Source organism: Myotis lucifugus, unplaced genomic scaffold (genome assembly GCF_000147115.1).
Source record: "Myotis lucifugus unplaced genomic scaffold, Myoluc2.0 scaffold_91, whole genome shotgun sequence".
Taxonomy (NCBI): Eukaryota; Metazoa; Chordata; class Mammalia; order Chiroptera; family Vespertilionidae; genus Myotis; species Myotis lucifugus.
The window spans coordinates 2,634,274-2,654,767 of NW_005871139.1; the positions used below are offsets into that span (position 1 = coordinate 2,634,274).

Consider the following 20,494-nt stretch of genomic DNA (forward strand, 5'->3'; position numbering starts at 1 on the left):
CCAATCCCTAGGTGCAGCCCCTGGTCGGGCTCAGAGCAGGGCTGATTGGGGAGTTGGGGCGCCGCCCCGTCATGCACAGAGTAGGGTGGATCAGGAAGTTGTGATGCCACCCTCAGTCATGCTCAGGGTAGGGCCGATTGGGGGATTGGGGCACCGCCCATATGTCACACTCAAAGCAGGGTCGATGGGGATGTTGCAGCGCCACCCCCTGTCATGCACAGAGCAGGGCCCATCAGGGGGTTGGGCGCTGCCCCCTGTCATGCACAGAGCAGGGCCCATCAAGGGGTTGGGGAGCTCCCCCCTGTCACACACAGAGCAGGGCCCATCAGGGGGTTGGGGCGTCGCCACTGTCACACTCCGGGCAGGGCCGATGGGGAGGTTATGGCTCTACCCTGTCACACACAGAGGCAGGGCCTGTGTGTGTGGGGGGGGGGTTTGGGGTGCCGCAACCTATCACACACAGAGCAGGGCCGATCAGGGGGTTGGGACGCCGCACCCTGTCACACACAGAGCTGCAGGGAGATCAGGGGATTGGGGAGCTCCCCCCTATCAGGCACAGAGCAGGGCTGATCAGGGGGTTGGGGCGCCTTCCCCTGTCACAAACAGAGCAGGGAGGATAGGTAGGTTGTGGCCCCGCCCCCTGTCACTCACAGAGCCGCAGGGCGATCATGGGGTTTGGGCGCTGCCCCCTGTCACGCTGATCCCGGTGCCAGGAGGCATATTACCCTTTTACTATATAGAATAGAGGCCTGGTGCACAGGTGAGGGCTGGCTGGTTTGCTCTGAAGGGTGTCCTGGATCAGGGTGGGGGTCCCCACTGGGGTGCCTGGTCAGGCTGGCTGAGGGGCTGAGGGCTGTTTTCTGGCTGGCGGGTGACTGAGGCTCCCAACTGCTCCTTTTTTTCTTTTTCTTTTTTTTTTATTCTGAGGCCTCGCTGCTGAAAACATTGATACAATGTTGCGGTCAGGCTGGCCGAAGCCCAGCCGGTTTCTGGGGTTTTGTTTAGCTTCTATATTTGCAACACAGTTGCTTAGAGTTGCAGCTGAGAGGCCGGCAAGTTAGGCGGGGAACGTTGGAATCCGCAGTCACTGGAGCAAGCAAGCCTCCCTGTTCGCTTCAGTGCATGGCTGCTGGCCGCCATCTTGGCTGACAGTTAATTTGCATAAGGATATGCTGATTAGCCAATGGGAAGGGTAGCGGTCGTACGCTAATTACCATGTTTCTCTTTTATTAGTGTAGAGTGTGTGTGTGTGTGTGTGTGTGTGTGTGTGTGTGTGTGTTTTAATAGGTTACTGATTTTTAGAGAGCGAGAAAGGGAGAAGAGAGAAACACTGAAGTGAGAGTGCAACATTGACCAGCCACACTCACTTTCATCCCCCCACTGGCGGGGGCGGGGGGTTAGCCTGCAACCCAGCATGTGCCAGGACCAAGAATTGAACCAGCAACCCTTCAGTGCACGGGATGCCCAACCAACTGAGCCACACTAGCCAGGGCTTTCTGTTTTATTTTGTTAAAATAAAATGGTCTTTTTTGGTCAATTCTATAGACCAGTGGTCAGCAAACTGCGGCTTGCGAGCCACATGCGGCTCTTTGGCCCCTTGAGTGTGACTCTTCCACAAAATACCGACTTCTGCGCATGGGCCACGAAGTTTCAATCGCACTGTACATGCACACCCGCAAATGATATTTTGTGGAAGAGCCACACTCAAGGGGCCAAAGAGCCGCATGTGGCTCGCAAGGCGCAGTTTGCCGACCACTGCTCTAGACTAATAAAGACATTTAGTAATTAGTCTCAAACCTAAATAAAAGTTCAGAGCAATAACTCTTTTCAATAAGAACTACTGGTATAGCCCAAAGAGAAAATGAAGGAAGTCAAGACACTGCCATGAAAAACACTTAATTCACATAATTAGGGGCTATTGTCAATACACACACAAAATAAATATCCCCCCTTCAAAATCCCTTTCTCCAATATGAGAACACACAATTCTATTTATCTATTTGATAAAGGATGACTCATGCATCCACTGTAAGAGACTTAAATAATCTAGTAGGAGTAATCCATAATTTTTCTGCAAGCACTTACAAATGTCAGACCTCTCCAATTTTCACGACTCATCACACCCCAGTCACTGACTTATAAAGCCAGGAGAGATTTTCCCTTTTTTTTTTTTTTTTTTAAATGTATTTTATTGATATTTTACAGAGAGGAAGGGAGAAGGATAGAGAGTTAGAAACATCGATCAGCTGCCTCCTGCACACCTCCTACTGGGGATGTGCCCGAAACCAAAGTACATGCCCTTGACCGGAATCGAACCTGGGACCCGTCAGTCCGCAGGCCAATGCTCTATCCACTGAGCCAAACCAGTTAGGGCGATTTTCCCTTTTTTAAGAAAGGCAAGGAAGGATGGAAGAAAAAAAAGCTGTATGTATATGCATAAGATAAAAGTTTAAAAGAATATGCCCTGACTGGGTGGGTCAGCTGGTTGGAGCATCATCCCGTATACCAAAAGGTTGTGGGTTCGATTCCCAGTCAGTGCACATACCTAGTTTGGGGTATATAGGGGAGGCAACCAATCAATGTTTCTCTTTCACATTGATGTTTCTTTCTCTCTCTCTCTCTCTCTCCCTCTCTACACACACACACAAGTCTGAAAGAATATAGTATACCAGAACTGTAATCAGCAGTATCTTCCTAGGACAGCGGTTCTCAACCTGTGGGTCGAGACCCTTGGCGGTTGAATGACCCTTTCACAGGGGTCGCCTAAGACCATCCTGCATATCAGATATTTACATTACGATTCATAACAGTAGCAACATTACAGTTATGAAGTAGCAACGAAAATAATTTTATGGTTGGGTCACAACATGAGGAACTGTATTTAAAGGGCCAGAAGGTTGAGAACCACTGTCCTAGGAGGAGGAGAGGCGATGCTTTAACTTTCACTTTAAATGATTCTTAATTGCTTGGCTTCTCTTATAATGAACATATATAACTTTTGTAATTTCTTAGAACATTCTCTTAGGAACAACAAGTAATTAAAAAATATATATGTATGTACATACACACACACACACACACACACACACACACACACACACACACATACACTAGGGGCCCAGTGCACGAATTTGTGCATCTTGAAAGGAACTGTGGGCCGTGAGGCTGCGGTAAGCACAGGGGTGGGTCTCTGCCCATCCTCCACGCCCCTGCCTGGCCCCTCCTGCCATGGCCCCCAGTCCCATGTGCTGGCAGCCCCGCTCCTGCTGCCACTGCTCCCACGCACTGACAGCACTGGCCCCACTTGCACCCGCTGACGGTGTGAAGTGATTGGGGCTGGCACCAGCAGCGGGTGCGAGTGGGGCCAGCGCTGTCAGTGGGTGCGAGCGGCGGCTGCTGCCCCAAACGCCCCTCAGGAGCAGGGGAAAGTGGAGAACCCCTCAGGGGCAATCGGGGCTGGCAGCCGCCATTCGCACCTGCTGACAGCGCCGAGTGATTGGGACCGGCGGCGGCGGGTACAGGCAACAGGTGTGAGCGGTGGCTCCGGTGCCAGGAGCAGGTGCGAGCACCAGGCAGGACCGTGGTGGGTGGGAGCAAAGAATTTTGAATAACCACCAGAGGTTCACTCCGATGAAAGTGACTGGTGCCCTGCCTTGGTCTGGTGCCCCCGCTCACCTGCTCCACCATCCCACCATGGCCAATACCCACCATGTTCTGCACATGTCCCCTGGTGGTCTGTACACATCATAGTGACTGGCTGTTCTGTTGTTTGGTTGTTCCACTGTTCAGTCTATTTGCATATCAGCCTTTTATTATATAGGATATACATGTATATGATGAAATACTACATTTAAAGCAAGTGGAAAATTGCCCTAGCCGGTTTGGCTCAGTGGATAGAGTGTTGGCCTGCGGACTGAAGGGTCCCAGGTTGGATTCTGGTCAAGAGCATGTACCTCAGTTGCAGGATCCTCCCTGGCCAAGGCCATGGTCAGGGTGCACAGGAGGCAACTAATCAATGTCTCTCTCTCACATCGATATTTCTCTTTCTCTCTGTCTCTCCCCCTTCCACTCTCTCTAAAAATCAATGGAAAAATATCCACAGGTGAGGATTAAAGCAAGTGGAAAATTAATAAAATGGGAAAATATTTGGGATATAGTAAGTCAAAAACACACAACATAGATACATATACAGCTATTTATAGAAAAGAAGCTGGAAATAATAATGGTTCACTTATAGATCTGTGGTCCAAATTATATCTAGGTGATATATTTTTTTTTGTCTGCATTTTCTAATTTTACTACAATGAATACAATTAACTTCTGCCATAAAATTCCCATGTTTTTGTTAAGGAAAAAAACAAACACTAACAGGTTCCTTTAAAAGACCCCATTAGGACTTCAATAAATCAAAGTTACAAAACTAAGATATAATAAAAAAAAATTAAGAAAAACATATGTGTAATTAATCCCTTACCTCACTCCTGGTATCAGGAAGTGACTCCTGTGGATGGAGACAAGCATGTGCTACCTTGATGACATGTTCCAATTTTTTTGGCTGCTCTTCTACTTTAGCTGCTAGAAATAAGGCCGCTGGAGCCACAGTCTAGATGGAAAAAAATAAATCATATTTAACATTTGTTTATTTCTAGATCAAGGTACAGATCTAAAAAAGAACTAAGTCTCAAACCAAGTTCTTTGCTTACCACAACTACATCACCTTGTTTATGCTTTTTCCTGTACTTAAAAAAAAAAATGTCCTCCCCTCACCTATCCATTAATCCACATCCACTTCTAAAAACTGATCCTGCAACACTCTCATTAAAAGCTACCTATTCAAGAAGCTACTAAATGTAAATAGAGAGCTTTCTATTTAAAATGAGGTTCTTTATTAAGTTTGCATTAAAACAGTTTATATACTTTTTAAAAAGGCGTACACTGAAATGTCCAGAAAAGGCAAGTCCATACAGAAAAAAGAAAATAGATTGGTTGCCAGGGGCTAGGAGGAGAAGGGAATGAGAGTGACTGCTAAAGTGTGAGGAGTTTCTTTTTCTGGGGTGATGTAAATGTTCTGGAATTAGATTGTGGTGGTGATGGCACAAAACTGAATATACTATAAACCAGTGAATTGTACACTTTAAGAGAATTTTATTGTATGAGAATTATCTCAATTATACCTATACAGACAGTCCTCGGGTTACGTTGGACTTGACGTATGTCGTTTCGTGGTTACGTCGCCATCTCCCATTTATTTATTAAAAAAAAAAAGTTCTGTCATTTCCATGTATGTACATATGTGCTTTATGTTTTTATTATTTACCACAAGTAAAGGTCAGGAATTATCTTTCTTTTAAATTTTTTTTTACTGTTTCACTTCATTACTGCTGTGTATGTGCTCCATGTGAGTGACGTAGGTGCTTATGTAGGTGGGTTCTGACTTATGGTGAAAATCGCGTGGCGTTATGTTGCGCCATAGGAACGGATCTCGAATGTAACCCAAGAACCTACTGTACTAGTGGCCTGGTGCACAAATTCATGCACGGGTGGGGTCCCTCGGCCTGGCCAGCGAACAGGGCCAATCGGACTGGCCGGCTGTGGGAGTGCACTGACCACCAGGGGGCTGCTCCTGAGTTGAGCATCTGCCCCCTGGTGGTTCATGCACATCATAGCTACCAGCCGGTCATCCAGTTGTAACGGTTGCTTAGGCTTTTATAGAGAGACTAGAGGCCCGGTGCACGAAATTCGTGCACGGGAGGGGGGGTGTCCCTCAGCCTGGCCTGCACCCTCTCCAATTTGGGACCCCTCGGGGGATGTCCGACTGCCAGTTTAGGCCCGATCCCACAGGTTGCAGCTGCACCTCGGCACTGTGGGATCGGGCCTAAACCATCAGTCGGACATCCCTCTCACAATCCGGGACCGCTGGCACCTAACTGCTCACCTGCCTGCCTGCCTGATTGCCCCTACCTTGCCCCCCTGCCGGCCTGATCACCCCTACCTTGCCCCTCTGTGGCCTGATTGCCCCTAACTTGCCCCCCTGCCGGCTGAATTGCCCCTACCTTGCCCCTCTGCCAGCCTGATCGCCGCTAACCACCTCTGCCTCGGGCCCCGGCCTAAGCCGCAGTCTAGCCTCCCTCTGCAGGAGGCGACCTGGTGGATCAGGGGAAGGCGCCATCCCCATTACTCTGCTACTGGGGACCTGAGCCTAGGCCATTTGCAGCTGCGCCTCAGCCCTTCGCAGCCACGCCTTGGTCCTTACCAGCCACCCGCAGCTGTCTGAACCTGGGACCTTCACAGCCTCACACCCGCAGCCCCGCCCGCCTGCCTGATAGCCCCTAACTGCCTCTGCCTCGGCCCCAAGCCTAAGCCACAGTCTGGCCTCCCTCTGTGGGAGGTGACCTGGTGGAACAGGGGAAGACGCCACTCCCATTACCCCGCTGCTGCTGCCACTGCCGGCCTGACCCTGGGCTCTTTGCAGCTGCACCTCGGCCCTTTGCAGCACCTGTGGCTGCCTGAGCCTGGGACCTACACAGCCGGCCCGGGGCCCACAGATCCCTCCCACCATCATGCCCCAGTGGCCTGGGGCCCACAGACCCTTCTTGCCGCCGCGCCTCAGTGACCCAGGGCCCACAGATCCCTCCAGCCACCACGCTCCAGGGCCCACTGTTCGGTCTTCCGTCTGGCCGTGACGGACCCTGGCTCTTTCTATATTAGGATATGGGGGGGTTTCATACATAAAAAAATGAATTCAAAGTATAGTAGTATATTCAAGAGGTTATGGAAGGAACTTAAAAGGGGAGAAAAATGCCTTAGCCAGTTTGGTTCAGTGGATAGAGCATCAGCCTGAGGACCAAAAGGTCCCGCGTTCAATTTTAGTCAAGGGCATACAGCTTGGTTGCCCTTGGTCAGGGCGCGTGCAGGAGGCAACCAATCGATGTGTTTCTCTCACTCTGTCTTTCCCTCTCTCTTCTACTCTGTCTAAAGATCAATGGAAAAATATCCTTGGGTGAGGATTAACCTAAGTTAATTAATAAATTAATAAATAAATAAATAAATAAATAGGGGGGAAATTCACAAGTAGATATCAAACACAGACACTAAGCAATACAAGAGTTCAGAGCAATATGACATACATGTAGCCTGCTGATCTGGGGAACCTCAGAAAGTAGAGCTTCTCTTGAATCTTAAGAATATTTCAGTGAATCAAAGATGGCAATGACAAGAGCTAGAATTCACCAGTAATAAAAATTTTATAGAATTGAAATACGTACTTCACTTTAATAAATAGACCTGACATGCATTCTAAAAAAAAAGGTCACCATTATACTCAGGGGATACATTCCAAGACTTCCAATGGATGCCTGAAACTTAGAATAGTAACAAACCTTATATAGACTATGATTTTTCCTTGGATACATACATACCTATGATAAAGTTTAACTTATAAATTAGGCACAATAAGATTAATAACATTAACATAATAAAATAACTATAACAATATACCAAAATAAAAGTTATGTGAATGTGGTTTGGCTCCCTCCCTTCTTCCCTTCCTCCCTCCCTCCATTTCTTTCTCTTTTATAACTGAGATGGTTACTAGGGCAAGACTGCAAAAGATTTCATTATGTTACTCAGAACAATGTGCAATTTAAAACTTAGCAATTGTTGCCCTGGCTGTTATTTCTCAGTGGTGTCGTCTGAGCACTGAAGGGTTTAAGGTTCGATTCCTGGCACCGATTGAGGCATGTAGGGGAGGCAAACAATCGATGTCTCTCACATCATTGTTCCTCCCCGCCCCCCACTCCCTGCTCCCTCCCACCTCTCCATTCTCTCTAAAATTGAATGGGGAAGGAAAAAATCCTTGGGTGAGGATGACCAAAAAAATTTATCCATTGTTTATTACAGTAATTTTCCACTTAATATTTTCTACCATAGTTGACCACAAGAACTTAAAACACTGAAAGCAAAAACCTTGATAAAGGGGGACTACTGTGTATTCCTTCTGTTCTGTTATACTTTGATATAACAGATTTTTCCTCCACAATTCAATTCATAGCAACAATTCTCTTCCTTCATATCTGTTTCAGTTGTATATGGAGCTTGCTACATATACATTCCTAGAGTTTAGGGTAAGGACAGAACCAGAGAAAAATGGGCATGAACAAAGGTATGGGGAATCAGGGCATGAAGCACATTTTGAACACTAAAGTGAATAGGTTAAGTGATACAGATAATGGAATGTGGGACACAAAAGATTTTTTAAAAATTGTTGACATTACATATGTCCCGTTTCCCCCCTACTTTGGCCCCTCCATCTAGCCCCCATCCCACCCCAGGTCTTCACTACACTATTGGCTGTGTCCATGTGCTATGCATATATACATATATGTTCTTTGGTTAATCTCTTTCTGTCCCTCCCACCCCGAGATCTGTCATTCTGCTCCATGAATCCATGCTTTTAGATCTATTTTTGTCAGTTTATTTTGTTCATTGGATTCCACATATAAGTGAGATCACGTGATATTTGTCTTTCTCTAACTGGCTTGTTTTTAAAAAAATATATTTTATTGATTTCTTACAGAGAGGACAAGAGAGGGATAGAGAGTAAGAAACATCGATGAGACAGAAACATCAATCAGCTGCCTCCTGCACACTTCCTACTGGGGATGTGCCCACAACCAAGGTACATGCCCTTAACCAGAATAGAACCTGGGACCTTTCAGTCTGCAGGCCAATGCTCTATCCACTGAGCCAAATTGGTTAGGGCTCTAATTGGCTTATTTTACTTAGCATAATAATCTCCAGGTCCATCCTTGCTTGCAAAGGATATGAGCGCCTTCTTTTTTACAGCCATGTAATATTCCATTGTGTAAATGTACCACAGGATTTTTACCCACTAATATAATAACGGGCTGTTTCCAGATTTTAGCTATTGTAAATAATGCTGCTATGAATAGGGGTGCATATATTCTTTCTGACTGGTGTTTCAAGTTTCTTAGGATATATTCTCAGAAGTGGGATCGCTGGGTCAAACAGCAGTTCCATTTTTAATTTTTTGAGGAAACTCCACACTGTTTTCCATAGTAGCTGCACCAGTCTGCATTCCCACCAGCAGTGTACTAGGGTTCCTTTCTCTACATCCTCACCAGCACTTATTGATGGTAGCCATTCTGGCAGGTATGAGGTGATACCTGATTGCAGTTTTAATTTGCATCTTTCTGATTAGTGACATTGAGCATTTTCTCATATGTCTATTGGCCATCTGCATGTCCTCCCTGCAGACGTGTCTATTCAGATCCTTTGCTCATTTTTAATTCGATTGTCTTCCTGGTGTTGAGTTGTAGTTCTTTGCATATTTTGGAAATTAACCTCTTATCAGATGTATCATCACTGGTTCTCCCAAACAGTGGGTTCCCTTTCCATCTTGTTGACGGTTTCTTTTGCTGTGCAGAAGCTTCTTATTTTGATGTAGTTCCATTTGTTTATTTCTTCTTTTGTTTGTCTTGCCCTAGGAGATATATCAGTGAAAATACTGCTACATGAGATGTCCAAAATTTTATTGCCTGTTTTCTAAGATTTATATGGTTTCATGACTTAAACATTTCAGTCTTTTATCCATTTTGAGTTTATTCTTGTGTATGGTATAAGTTGATCAAGTTTCATTTTTTTTGTATGTACCTGTCCAATTTTCCCAACACCATTTATTAAACGTTCTTTACTCCATAGTATGTTCTTGCCTCCTTTGTCAAATATTAATTGACCATAATGGTATGGATCCATTTCTGGGGTCTCTGTTCCATTGGTCTATATGCCTATTCTTGTGCCAGTATCAGGCTGTTTTGATTACCATGGCTTTATAGTACAGTCTGATATCTGATACTGTGATCCCTCCAACTTTGTTCTTCTTTCTCAAGACTGCTGAAGCTATTTGGGGTCCTTTTTAGTTTCATATAAATTTTTGAAATATTTGTTCCAGATCTGTGAAATATGCCAATTGGTATTTGATTTTTTTTTTAAATCCATACCCAAAGATCAGAAAGTGGGGGAGGGAGAGACAGAGACCAGCATTGATGTGAGAGACGCATTAATTGGTTGCCTCCTTTAAGGACCCCAACTGGGGCCAGGGATCGAACCTGTAACCCACGTACATGCCCTTGAGTGGGAATTGAACCCGCTACCCTTTGGTGCCAGGGCCAACGCTCTAACCACTGAACCACATGGGCCAAGGCACCATTGGTATTTTAATGGAGATTACATTGAATCTGTAGATTGCTTTGGGTAGTATGGACATTTCAATTATGTTAATTCTTCCAATCCATGTACATGGTATATGCTTCCACTTGTTTGTATCTTCCTTTTTTCCCAATGTCCTAGAGTTTTATGGATACAGTTCTTTTACCTCCTTAAGTTTATTCCCATGTATCTTATATTTTTGTTATTGCAATGGTAAATTTTTTTTTTTTTTAGTTTATCTGAGAGTTCATTATTGGTGTATAAAAACACCATCAATTTCTGGATGTTATTTTTGTATCCTGCTACTTTGCCAAATTCATTTATTAAATCTGGCAGTTCTTTGGAAGAGTCTTTAGATTTTTCTATGTATATCATATCATCTGGAGTTTGTCCATTTCACACAGGTTGTCCAGTTTGTCCAGTTTGTTGGCATATACAGTAGGTCCTCAGGTTACGTCGGAGATCCATTCCTATGGCGTGACATAACGCGATTGTTGCCATAAGTTGGAACCCACCTACATAAGCACCTATGTCACTCACATGGAGCACATACACAGCAGTAATGAAGTGAAATAGTAAAAAAAAATTTAAGAGAAAGATAACAATTCCTGACCTTTACTTGTGGTAAAGCCTATCTAATAAAGATGGAATATGTTAATTGACCCTCACGCCATCGTAAAGATGGCAGCACCAACAGCCAATAAGGAGGGAATATGCTAATGGACTGCCACTCTCAGAGATGGCGGCGCCCACAGCCACAAGATGATGGCACCCAGTCCCCTCAGCCCCACTTGGACAGCAGGTGCGTAGTCCCCTCAGCCCCCCAGGGCTGGCCGGAGGCGCAGGCAAGCCTTGGATGACGGCTGCCCAGCTGCCCAGGTCCAGCTGAGGCTTGCTCTGCCGGCAGTGGCAGCAGCAGAGGTGTGATGGGGGCGTCACCTCCCACCTCTGAGGGCTCCCGGACTGTGAGAGGGCGCAGGCCAGGCTGAGGGACCCCCCCCCTCCAGTGCATGTATTTTCATGCACTGGGCCTCTAGTAAATAATAAAAAACATAAAGCACATACGTACATACGTCGAAATGACGGAACTTTTTTTTTTTTTTTATAAATAAATGGGAGATGGCGACGTAACCACGAAACGACGTAGGTTAAGTCCATCATAACCCAAGAACTGTCTGTAGTTGTTCACATTATTTTCTTACAATCCTTTTTATTTCTGTGGTGTCAGTTGTTACTTCACCTCTTTCATTTCTGACTTTATTTATTTGGGTCCTCTTTGTTTCTTGATGAACATGGCTAAAGGTTCAGCAATCTTGTTTATCTTTTCAAAGAACCAGTTCTTGGTTTCATTGATCTGTTGAATTGTTTAAGTCTTTATGTCATTTATTTATGCTATCCTTTATTATTTTCTTCCTTCCTTCTTACTGTGAGCTTTCCTTGTTATTCTCTTTCTAATTCTTTTAGTGGTAGGGTTAGATTGTTTATTTGAACATTTTCTTGTTTCTTGAGATAGGCCTGTAATGCTATGAACTTCCCTCTCAGAAATGCTTTCTGTGACCCATAGATTTGGAGTTGCTGTGTGTTAATTTTCATTTTTTCCCAGGAAGTTTTTTTATTGCTTCCTTGATCTCACTGGTAATCCATTCATGTAATAACATGCTACTTGAATGTTTTTTGAGTTTTTTATTGTAGTTGACTTCTAGTTTCATCATTGTGATCCAAGAAGATGGTTGGGTTTTTCAATTCTTCTTGAATTTGTAGGACACAAAAGATGTTTAACAAGAGTGACACTAAAAATTTTAGAAAAATATGCAGAGTTAAATAAATATTTAGAAAGATTAGTCTAGTGGTATATGGAACTAAAAGAAGGAAAGGATAGGATATATTTTAAGTTAATTTTTTTAAAAGAACAATATTGAATAATCCAGGCATTAGAAATAAAATTTAGAGTAGACACTAGTAGTAGAAATACAGGAGAAAAAGAAATACAGATATCACTTGGAAAGCTAATAAAGTTTCACTAAATATGTGTATGTATTTTCATGTAGAGAAAAAAATTCTAATGAGATATACTCTAAAATGTTAACAGGATTATCTCTGAACAGTATGCTATATGAAAATCATTTTCTCTTTTATTCTGTCTTCTTATAATTTTATGATGGTGATATACATTTATAAGGAGAGAAAAATCAGTTAACAATATAAAAATTAAAAGAACTTTAAAACTGATTAGACAGAGTGGAAAAAAGAAAAGGACAACTCAGAGACAACACTTAAGATTTTTAAGCTTCCAAATTTGCCTTTAAGGGGCTAAAAATATATTTGAAAGGAGATAACTAAATATGGTATACAAACAATGTCTAACAAGGCAAGACAATACCTCAGTCAGTAAAAGCCTGCAAAAGTTAAATTTTAATCTAATCACTTATCAAGTTGGCTTACTGAAACATTTCCCCATCAAAGGCAGTTTCTCAAAGAAAATTTTTTTTTTAAATATATTTTATTGATTTTTCACAGAGAGGAAGGGAGAGAGATAGAGAGTTAGAAACATCGATGAGAGTAACATCCATCAGCTGCCTCCTGCACATCTCCCACTGGGGATGTGCCCGCAACCCAGGTACATGCCCTTGACCGGAATCGAACCCAGGACCCTTGAGTCCACAGGCCGACGCTCTATCCACTGAGCCAAACCGGTTTCGGCTCAAAGAAATTTTTTTAAAATATGATTTTAGAAAGGAAGGGAGAGGGAGAGATAGAAACATCAATGAGAACCTAGCTGGCATGGCTCAGTGGCTGAACGTCGATCTATGAACCAAAAGGTCACGAGTTCGATTCCAGGTCAGGTCACTTGCCCAGGTTTTGGACTCAATCCCTAGTGTGGGACTTGCAGGAGGCAATGATTCTCTCTCATCATTGATGTTTCTATCTCTCTCCCTCCCTCTTTCGGAAATCAATACAAATATATATATTTTAAAAAACATCAATGAGAGAGAAACACCGATTGGCTGTCTCCTGACACCTGCTACTGGAGATAAAGCCCGCAACTCTGGGATCCTTTAGTCTGCAGGGTGACGCTCAATCCACTGAGCCACACCGGCAGTCTCAGAGGAATTCTTATAAGATTTTTCTTCATTTTAAAAGAATAATGCCAGCTAATATTTGTTTGCTATGTGCAGACACTTTGTAAATTAAATCATTTAAATCCTATTAACTACTCTATGACATAGGCACTATTATTGACTCCAAATAGATAAGAAAACTGGGGCTTAAGGTAACTTGCTAAAGCAGTACACCAAGGATCCAAATCTAGACATGTCTGACTCCAAAGCCCATTCTCCTAACCTCTAAGAGTCAGCTAATGAGAGTAAAATGTACCTAATTAAATTTGGTAGCTATTAAAATAAAACACATGCACTTTTAAATATTTAAATACAGCATAGCCCTAGCTGGTTTGGCTCAGTGGATAGAGCGTCAGCCTGGAGACTGAAAGATCCCAGATTCGATTCTGGTCAAGTGCACATGCCTGGGTTGTGGGCAGAATCCCCAGAGGGGGGCGTGCAGGAGGCAGCCAATCAGTGAATCTCTTTCATCATTAATGCTTCTATCTCTCTCTCTCCTTTCCTCTCTAAAATCAATAATATATTAAATAAATAAATAAATAAATAAAATACAGCATAAACATGCACATACACAAGTTCCTCATTACTATTTTTATATTCCCTCACTTGAAAACATTTAAAACTGTACTATAGAAAATCAGGTAATGAGGTTGAATTTCTTCTCAAAAAGAGAGTAAATGCTATGCCAGAATTTAAGCAAAAAAATAATAAATCAGTAATATAATCATACTCAGTAAAGATATAAAATTTACTTCAATAAAAAGGCAAGTTCTCTACCTTTATTGGAAATATACTGTATCTTGATCTGAGTGGTGGTTACATATATATAATAATGCAAAAAGTAATAGAGTTGGATATCAGATCTTTTTGCTTTACTATATGTTATAGCTCAATAAAAATAAATAAATAAAAAAGACAAGAGTTCTAGGCTCCAAAACACTGTCAATGAAGAAATACAACTAAATGAGAAAAGTATTCACAACATGTGACATACAGATCTAATGCGTAAAAGTGCTCATATAAAGAAAAAAATCAGAATAAAGTGAATTGACAATCAATTTTTATATTTATTCTTCAATTTCCTGAGAAGAAAAGCCAATAGTCAAAAGCAACTCAACCTCACTAATTGAAGAAATGTAAATTTTAAAAAAATAATAATTTAGGACTTCCTGTATCTTGTTCAACACTTGAACAAGTAGTTAGAACTTATATTTCCTGAAGTAACAAATATTTGTTGTTAGTAAGGATGTAGAGAAAAGGACCCTCTCCTACAGTGCTGGAAACAATGTATATTGATGTAATCTTTCAGCAGGACAAATTGACACAACATAACATTTTTAAATGCATTCCCTTTGGCACAGCAATTCCACCTACAGGAATTTATATTAAAACTAGAGGCCCAGAGCACAAAATCGTGCGCAGTACAGTCCCCAGGCCTAGCCTGCGATCAGGGCCATCTTCCCTGGCTGCCAGCAGCTGGCCCCGCCCCCAGCCGCCACTCACCCTGGTTCCCTGTTTGCCGTCCAGCGATGGGAGCCTGACGGCCGGGGGAGGGACCAAGAGGTCAGCCATTCCTGCCCGCTTGCCGGCCCCACCCCCGCTACTGGTCACCCTCTGTGTGTGGGGGGCGACCGGCAGGGCGGGGGCCTTGGCCTGGCACCGCCCACATTCCCTGCTACCCTCCCAGGGTCCCCGTTCACCATTGGCGATTGGAGCCTGCCAGCCGGGTAAAGGGACCAAGAGGTGGTCAGTGCACCTCATAGTGACTGGCTGAGCGGTCATTCTGGCTGTTCTGCCGTTATGGTCGCTGGGCTTTTATTATATAGGATAGTCATATAAATGCATTATATCTGTACCAGACTATCTTATCTAACGTTATTTGTAATATAATAAATTACAAACCACCCAAATACCCACCAATAGGGAGCTGGTGAAATAAATTATAGCAAAAACACAAAGAAAGGGGTTGGGGGGGTGTCAATCGGGGAAAAAGGAGACATGTAAAACTTTAGACAATAAATAAAATAAAAACACACAAAGAAATGCTATGTGGTCATTTAAAATAATGAGAAACCAATATGAAAAGATGTCCAATTTATACTGTTAAGTGATAAAGGCAAGTTGTGTAAGAGTAGTATAGTAAGAAGTGATTTTTTTAAAATATATTATATTGATTTTTACAGAGAGGAAGTGAGAGGGATAGAGAGTCAGAAACATCGACGAGAGAGAAACATCGATCAGCTGCCTCCTGCACACTCCCCACTGGGGATGTGCCCACAACCAAGGTACATGCCCTTGACCAGAATCGAACCTGGGACCCTTGAGTCCGCAGGCCGACGCTCTATCCGCTGAGCCAAACCGATTAGGGCAGAAGTGATTTTTATAAGACATAAATGTTAGTATATGTACAGAAAAATATCTAGGACACCATATGCCTAAACATCCTATATAATAAAAGGGTAATATGCAAATAGACCGAACAGCAGAACAACCAACCAACCAAAGGGTAATATGCTAATGATATGCTAAGGCTGCTCAACCGCTCGCTATGACATGCACTGACCACCAGGGGGCAGACAGTTGACCACTCGCTATGGTGTGCACTGACCACCAAGGGGCAAATGCTCCAACCAGTAGGTTAGCTTGCTGCTGGGGTCTGGCCGATTGGGACTGAGTGAGACAGGCCGGACACGCCCTGGAACCCTCCTGAGGTCCCTCCCCAGCTGGCCAACCTCCCACGTCCCTCCCTGGCCCCGATCATGCACTGGTGGGGTAACTCGGCCTGGCCTGCGCCCTCTCACAATCCGGGACCCCTCGGGGGATGTTGGCGAGCTGGTTTCAGCCCGATCCAGCAGGCCACTCCCCTTGAGAGGGTGCCAGATGCAGGGCTCATGGCTGACGAGCACTGTGGCGCCAACGCGAGCCTCTACCGATCGGGACTGATTGGGCCTGTGGGTTTCGGCCCAATCCCTGCAGGCCACCCAGAGGGACCCCACCCGTGCACAAATTCGTGCACTGGGCCTCTAGTTTATCAATGGTTACCTCTGTAAGTGGGATTACATTTCTACATTATACATTTTATATTGTTTTTATTTTATTGATTTTTTACAGAGAGGAAGGGAGAGAGATAGAGAGTTAGAAACAGCCTCTACTGATCGGGACTGATTGGGCCTGTGGGTTTCGGCCCAATCCCTGCAGGCCACCCAGAGGGACCCCACCCATGCACAAATTCGTGCACTGGGCCTCTAGTTTATCAATGGTTACCTCTGTAAGTGGGATTACATTTCTACATTATACATTTTATATTGTTTTCATTTTTACCATGAGCATTTATTACCTTTGTAATAATTAAAAAAACACACCTGCCCGGCGTAGCTCAGTGGTTGAGCATCGACCTATGAACCAGAAGGTAATGGTTCAATTCCCAGGCAGGGCACATGCCCAGGTTGCGGGCTTGATCTCCAGTATGGGGCATGCTGGAGGCAAACAACCAATGATTCATTACTGATGTTTCTATCTCTCCCTCTCCTTCTCCCTTCCTATCAATAAAAAAATATTTTTTAAAAATGCATGGGAGCTTGATAGGACATGTAACATCAATGCCACAACAATGTATTAAGTCCCCTCAAATTTGAATTTATCACAGCTAAACTCTTCAAATTAGCATACTAAAGGGGAAATATTTTTTTAAAATCTATTTCTTTATTGATTTCAGAGAGGAAGGAAGAGGGAGAGATAGAAACATCGATGAGAGAGAACTGGTTGCCTCCTGCACACCCCCTACTGAGGATTGAGCCCGCAACCCAGGTATGTGTCCTTGGCCAAAATCGAACCTGGGGCCATTCAGTCCGCAAGGTGACGCTCTATCCACTGAGCCAAACAGGCTAAGGCAAGGGGAAATATTTTTGATCTGTTAATTCCAAAATGTGCCCAAAATCAGTTCTCTAGATAATCAACAATCCCAAATTAAAAGTCACTGGATTTGAAAAAGGTCACAACATCACAAAGAATCTCTCTATACCGGATAATTACCATTCATTCATTCAACAAGTTTACTAACGGTTCTTTGGAGGATACACAGAAAAGTGAGTCTCTGTCCTTGCTAAGCTTAATACATAGGAAATAAGGAAAGATAATTTAGTAACAAATTGATTTGAGACTTATTTCACCCTGGTTTTCAAATCTTTACCATGATAGTACTGAATAGTTTCCTTCTTCACCGCACCCCTAGTGGGGATTCCTGTTGGCACTGAATTGGCACCAAAGACCACTGGTTGACATAATGAAAGCCAGACAAAAAGGTGACATAGTGAATAATTTTATTTATATGAAATGTCCAAAACTGGGAAATCTATAAACATGGAGAGTAGATTAATGGTAGCCTATAGCTAGTGAGATGGGAGAATGGTGGGGTGAGACATAAGGGGCACAGGGTTCCCTTTTGAGGTGATGAAATGTTCGAAAATTGATTGCAGTGATGACTGCCTTCATCTGTGCATATACCAAAAATCATCAAATTGTGTACTGTAAATGGGTGGATTATATGGTATGAGAATTATATCTCAATAAATGTTCAAAGCCCTAACCGGTTTGGCTCAGTGGATAGAGCGTCAGCCTGCGGACTCAAGGGTCCCAGGTTCGATTCCGGTCAAGGGCATGTTCCTTGGTTGCGGGAACATCCCCAGTAGGGAGTGTGCAGGAGGCAGCTGATCGATGTTTCTCTCTCATTGATGTTTCTAACTCTCTATCCCTCTCCCTTCCTCTCTGTAAAAAAATCAATAAAATATATTTAAAAAAATAAGAATCATCATTCTCCCCTTTAAAAAAATAAAATAAATGTTAAAAGAAAAAAAACCTTTACAGTAACAAAAGGGAAGAAATGCAGAAAAATTTCAGAACTGGCAAACAGCTATGGACTTCCTCTTCAAATTTTGTTCTTTATCCATTACCTTCTATTCTAGAGCTATCAGATACCCTCATTAAATGCTTCTCTCTCCCACCCTAGCCAATTTTGCTCAGAGGTTAGTGTCAACCCGCAGACTGAGGGGTCTAGGGTTCCATTCCAGTCAAGGGCATGTACCTTGGTTGTAGGCTCGATCCTGGCCCTCGTCAGGGCACATGCGGGAGGCAACCAATCGATGTGTCTCTCTCACATAGATGTTTCTCTCTGTCTTTCCCTCTCCCTTCCACTTTCTCAAAAAAAAAAAAAAAAAAAAAAAAAAATCAATGGAAAAAATAGCCTTAGGTGAAGATTAACAAAAAGCAGCTTCTCTCTCCCTTAATAAGGGTCTGCTCTTTGCCATCAGAGATAGAGCATAGCTGGAGGTAAGGAGGGTAAGAGTAGTAGAAAGCCAAGCTGATTGGATAATCAACAAAAATTGGGAATACTTAATCGGCAAATCCAAAGGGTTTTCTGTGCAATTACTCCCAATACTGATCCCACCAATATCTTACATTACAAGAACAGTATCTAGCTTCACAGAGCCTCTTCCTATGGCATTAGGGAAAAAACTCAAAATTCATCATCCTAAGTCTGAAACACTTTTCCTCAAAACAATCTTAAAAAAGAAAAAGAAATATTTAACTCACAAATCCAAATGTGTTCATCAAGTGTAGCCCTATTACCTGTGAGTTTATTAAACAAGTATAGTTTTACCTACAACTGAGATATCACTATGAACTCACTTTCAAGTCACTTATAAATAATGCTAAATAGGGCCATTTCAGGTAGCAAAACTGAAAATAGCACTATTTACAATTCTGTCCAGAAAAGAAAAATTGCTTTATTACTATTATTTTCTTTTTCCTGTCTTAAAAGTCATTCTCAGTCATTATATAATGTACCTCTACCTTCCTCCTCCAACCTGTCATTGACTGGAATTTTATCAAATCTAAATAACTTATATTCATTTGTTTTCCTATGACCATATTATTTATCACTAGAGGCCCAGTACATGAAATTCGTGCACTCGGGGAGCCTGCAGGGAGTGGGCCTAAGCCATCAGTCAGACATCCTTAGTGCTGCTGCGGAAGCAGGAAAGGCTCCCGCCATCATCAGCCATGAGCCCGGCTTCTTGGGGCCCCGCCCCCCCACCAGTTGCCCCAACCGGCGGGGCGATTGGGGCCCCAGAAGCTGGGCTCACAGCTTCTGGCTGAGTGGCACTCACCCTACTGGAGCACATTAACCACCAGTGGGCAGCTCCTGCATTGAGCGTCTGCCCCCTGGTGGTCAGTGAGCATCATAGCGACTGGTCATTCCACAGTTCAGTCAATTTGCATATTAGCCTTTTATTATATAGGAGGATTTCAAAAATTACAGCCCTGGCCAGGTGGCTCAGTAGGTTGAACATCATCCCATGCACCGAGAGGTCACCGGTTCAATTCCCCATCAGGACACATGTCCTGGTTGCAGGCTCGATCCCAAGTAGGGGGTATATGGGAGCCAGCAGATGGATGTTTCTCTCTCTTTCCCTCTCCCTTCCTCTCTCTCTCTCACATCAATAAAAACATATTTTTTAAAAATTACACTTAAAATTAAGCAGTTTCCCTTTAATTCTATTCTCCCAACCCATATGTTAAGTGTTCAATAACATATTTCTTTACTAAAGATTCCACTTACTCTAAGGATGCACTGAACCTACCAAACAACTAACTAGACCAGTGGTCGGCAAACTGCGGCTCACGGGCCACATGCGGCTCTTTGGCCCCTTGAGTGTGGCTCTTCCACAAAATACCACATGTGGGTGCACATGTACAGTGCGATTGAAACTTCGTGGCCCATGCGCAGAAGTTGATATTTTGTGGAAGAGCCACGCTCAAGGGGCCAAAGAGCCGCATGTGGCTCGTGAGCCGCAGTTTGCCGACCACTAAACTAGAAGCTTCAAAGGAAATTTGGAAGGCTGGATTCAGAACAGTAGTATGGCACATAATGAAAGTGACCAACCCTAAATTCTAAACTCCAAATCCCAGTTCAGCAGCAAAGATCAACCACAAAAGAAAAATGAAGTTGGAATTAATCATAAAAGGATTAAACCATATAAAAAATACTTACATATCGATGGAACTGTGTGAAGGACTGAATCATGTAGAATCGATGCATGTATACTATAGCAGTGTTGATAGTCAATTGTGAGCTTTAAATATTCAAG

The 20,494-nt window shown here is 43.4% G+C and overlaps 1 protein-coding gene across 9 annotated transcripts in view; it reads right to left on the minus strand.

Moving 5' to 3' along the window:
* The window catches only part of CCNT1 (cyclin T1), a 52,520-nt gene that overhangs the window by 27,185 nt on the left and 4,841 nt on the right, over window positions 1-20,494 (minus strand). For 7 of the 9 annotated variants that reach the window (XR_002829964.1, XR_330067.3, XM_014458198.2 and 4 more), the window contains exons 2-3: window positions 20,398-20,479; window positions 4,475-4,603 (exon numbers count right to left, since the gene is read on the minus strand). Coding sequence is in view for 7 of the 9 variants with exons in the window: in XM_014458198.2 (XP_014313684.1) it covers window positions 4,475-4,603; window positions 20,398-20,479 (211 nt within the window). In the remaining 2 variants the exon portion in view is untranslated. The remainder of the gene's footprint in view (window positions 1-4,474; window positions 4,604-20,397; window positions 20,480-20,494) is intronic. The other 2 variants (XM_023756315.1, XM_023756314.1) reach the window with 1 other exon arrangement.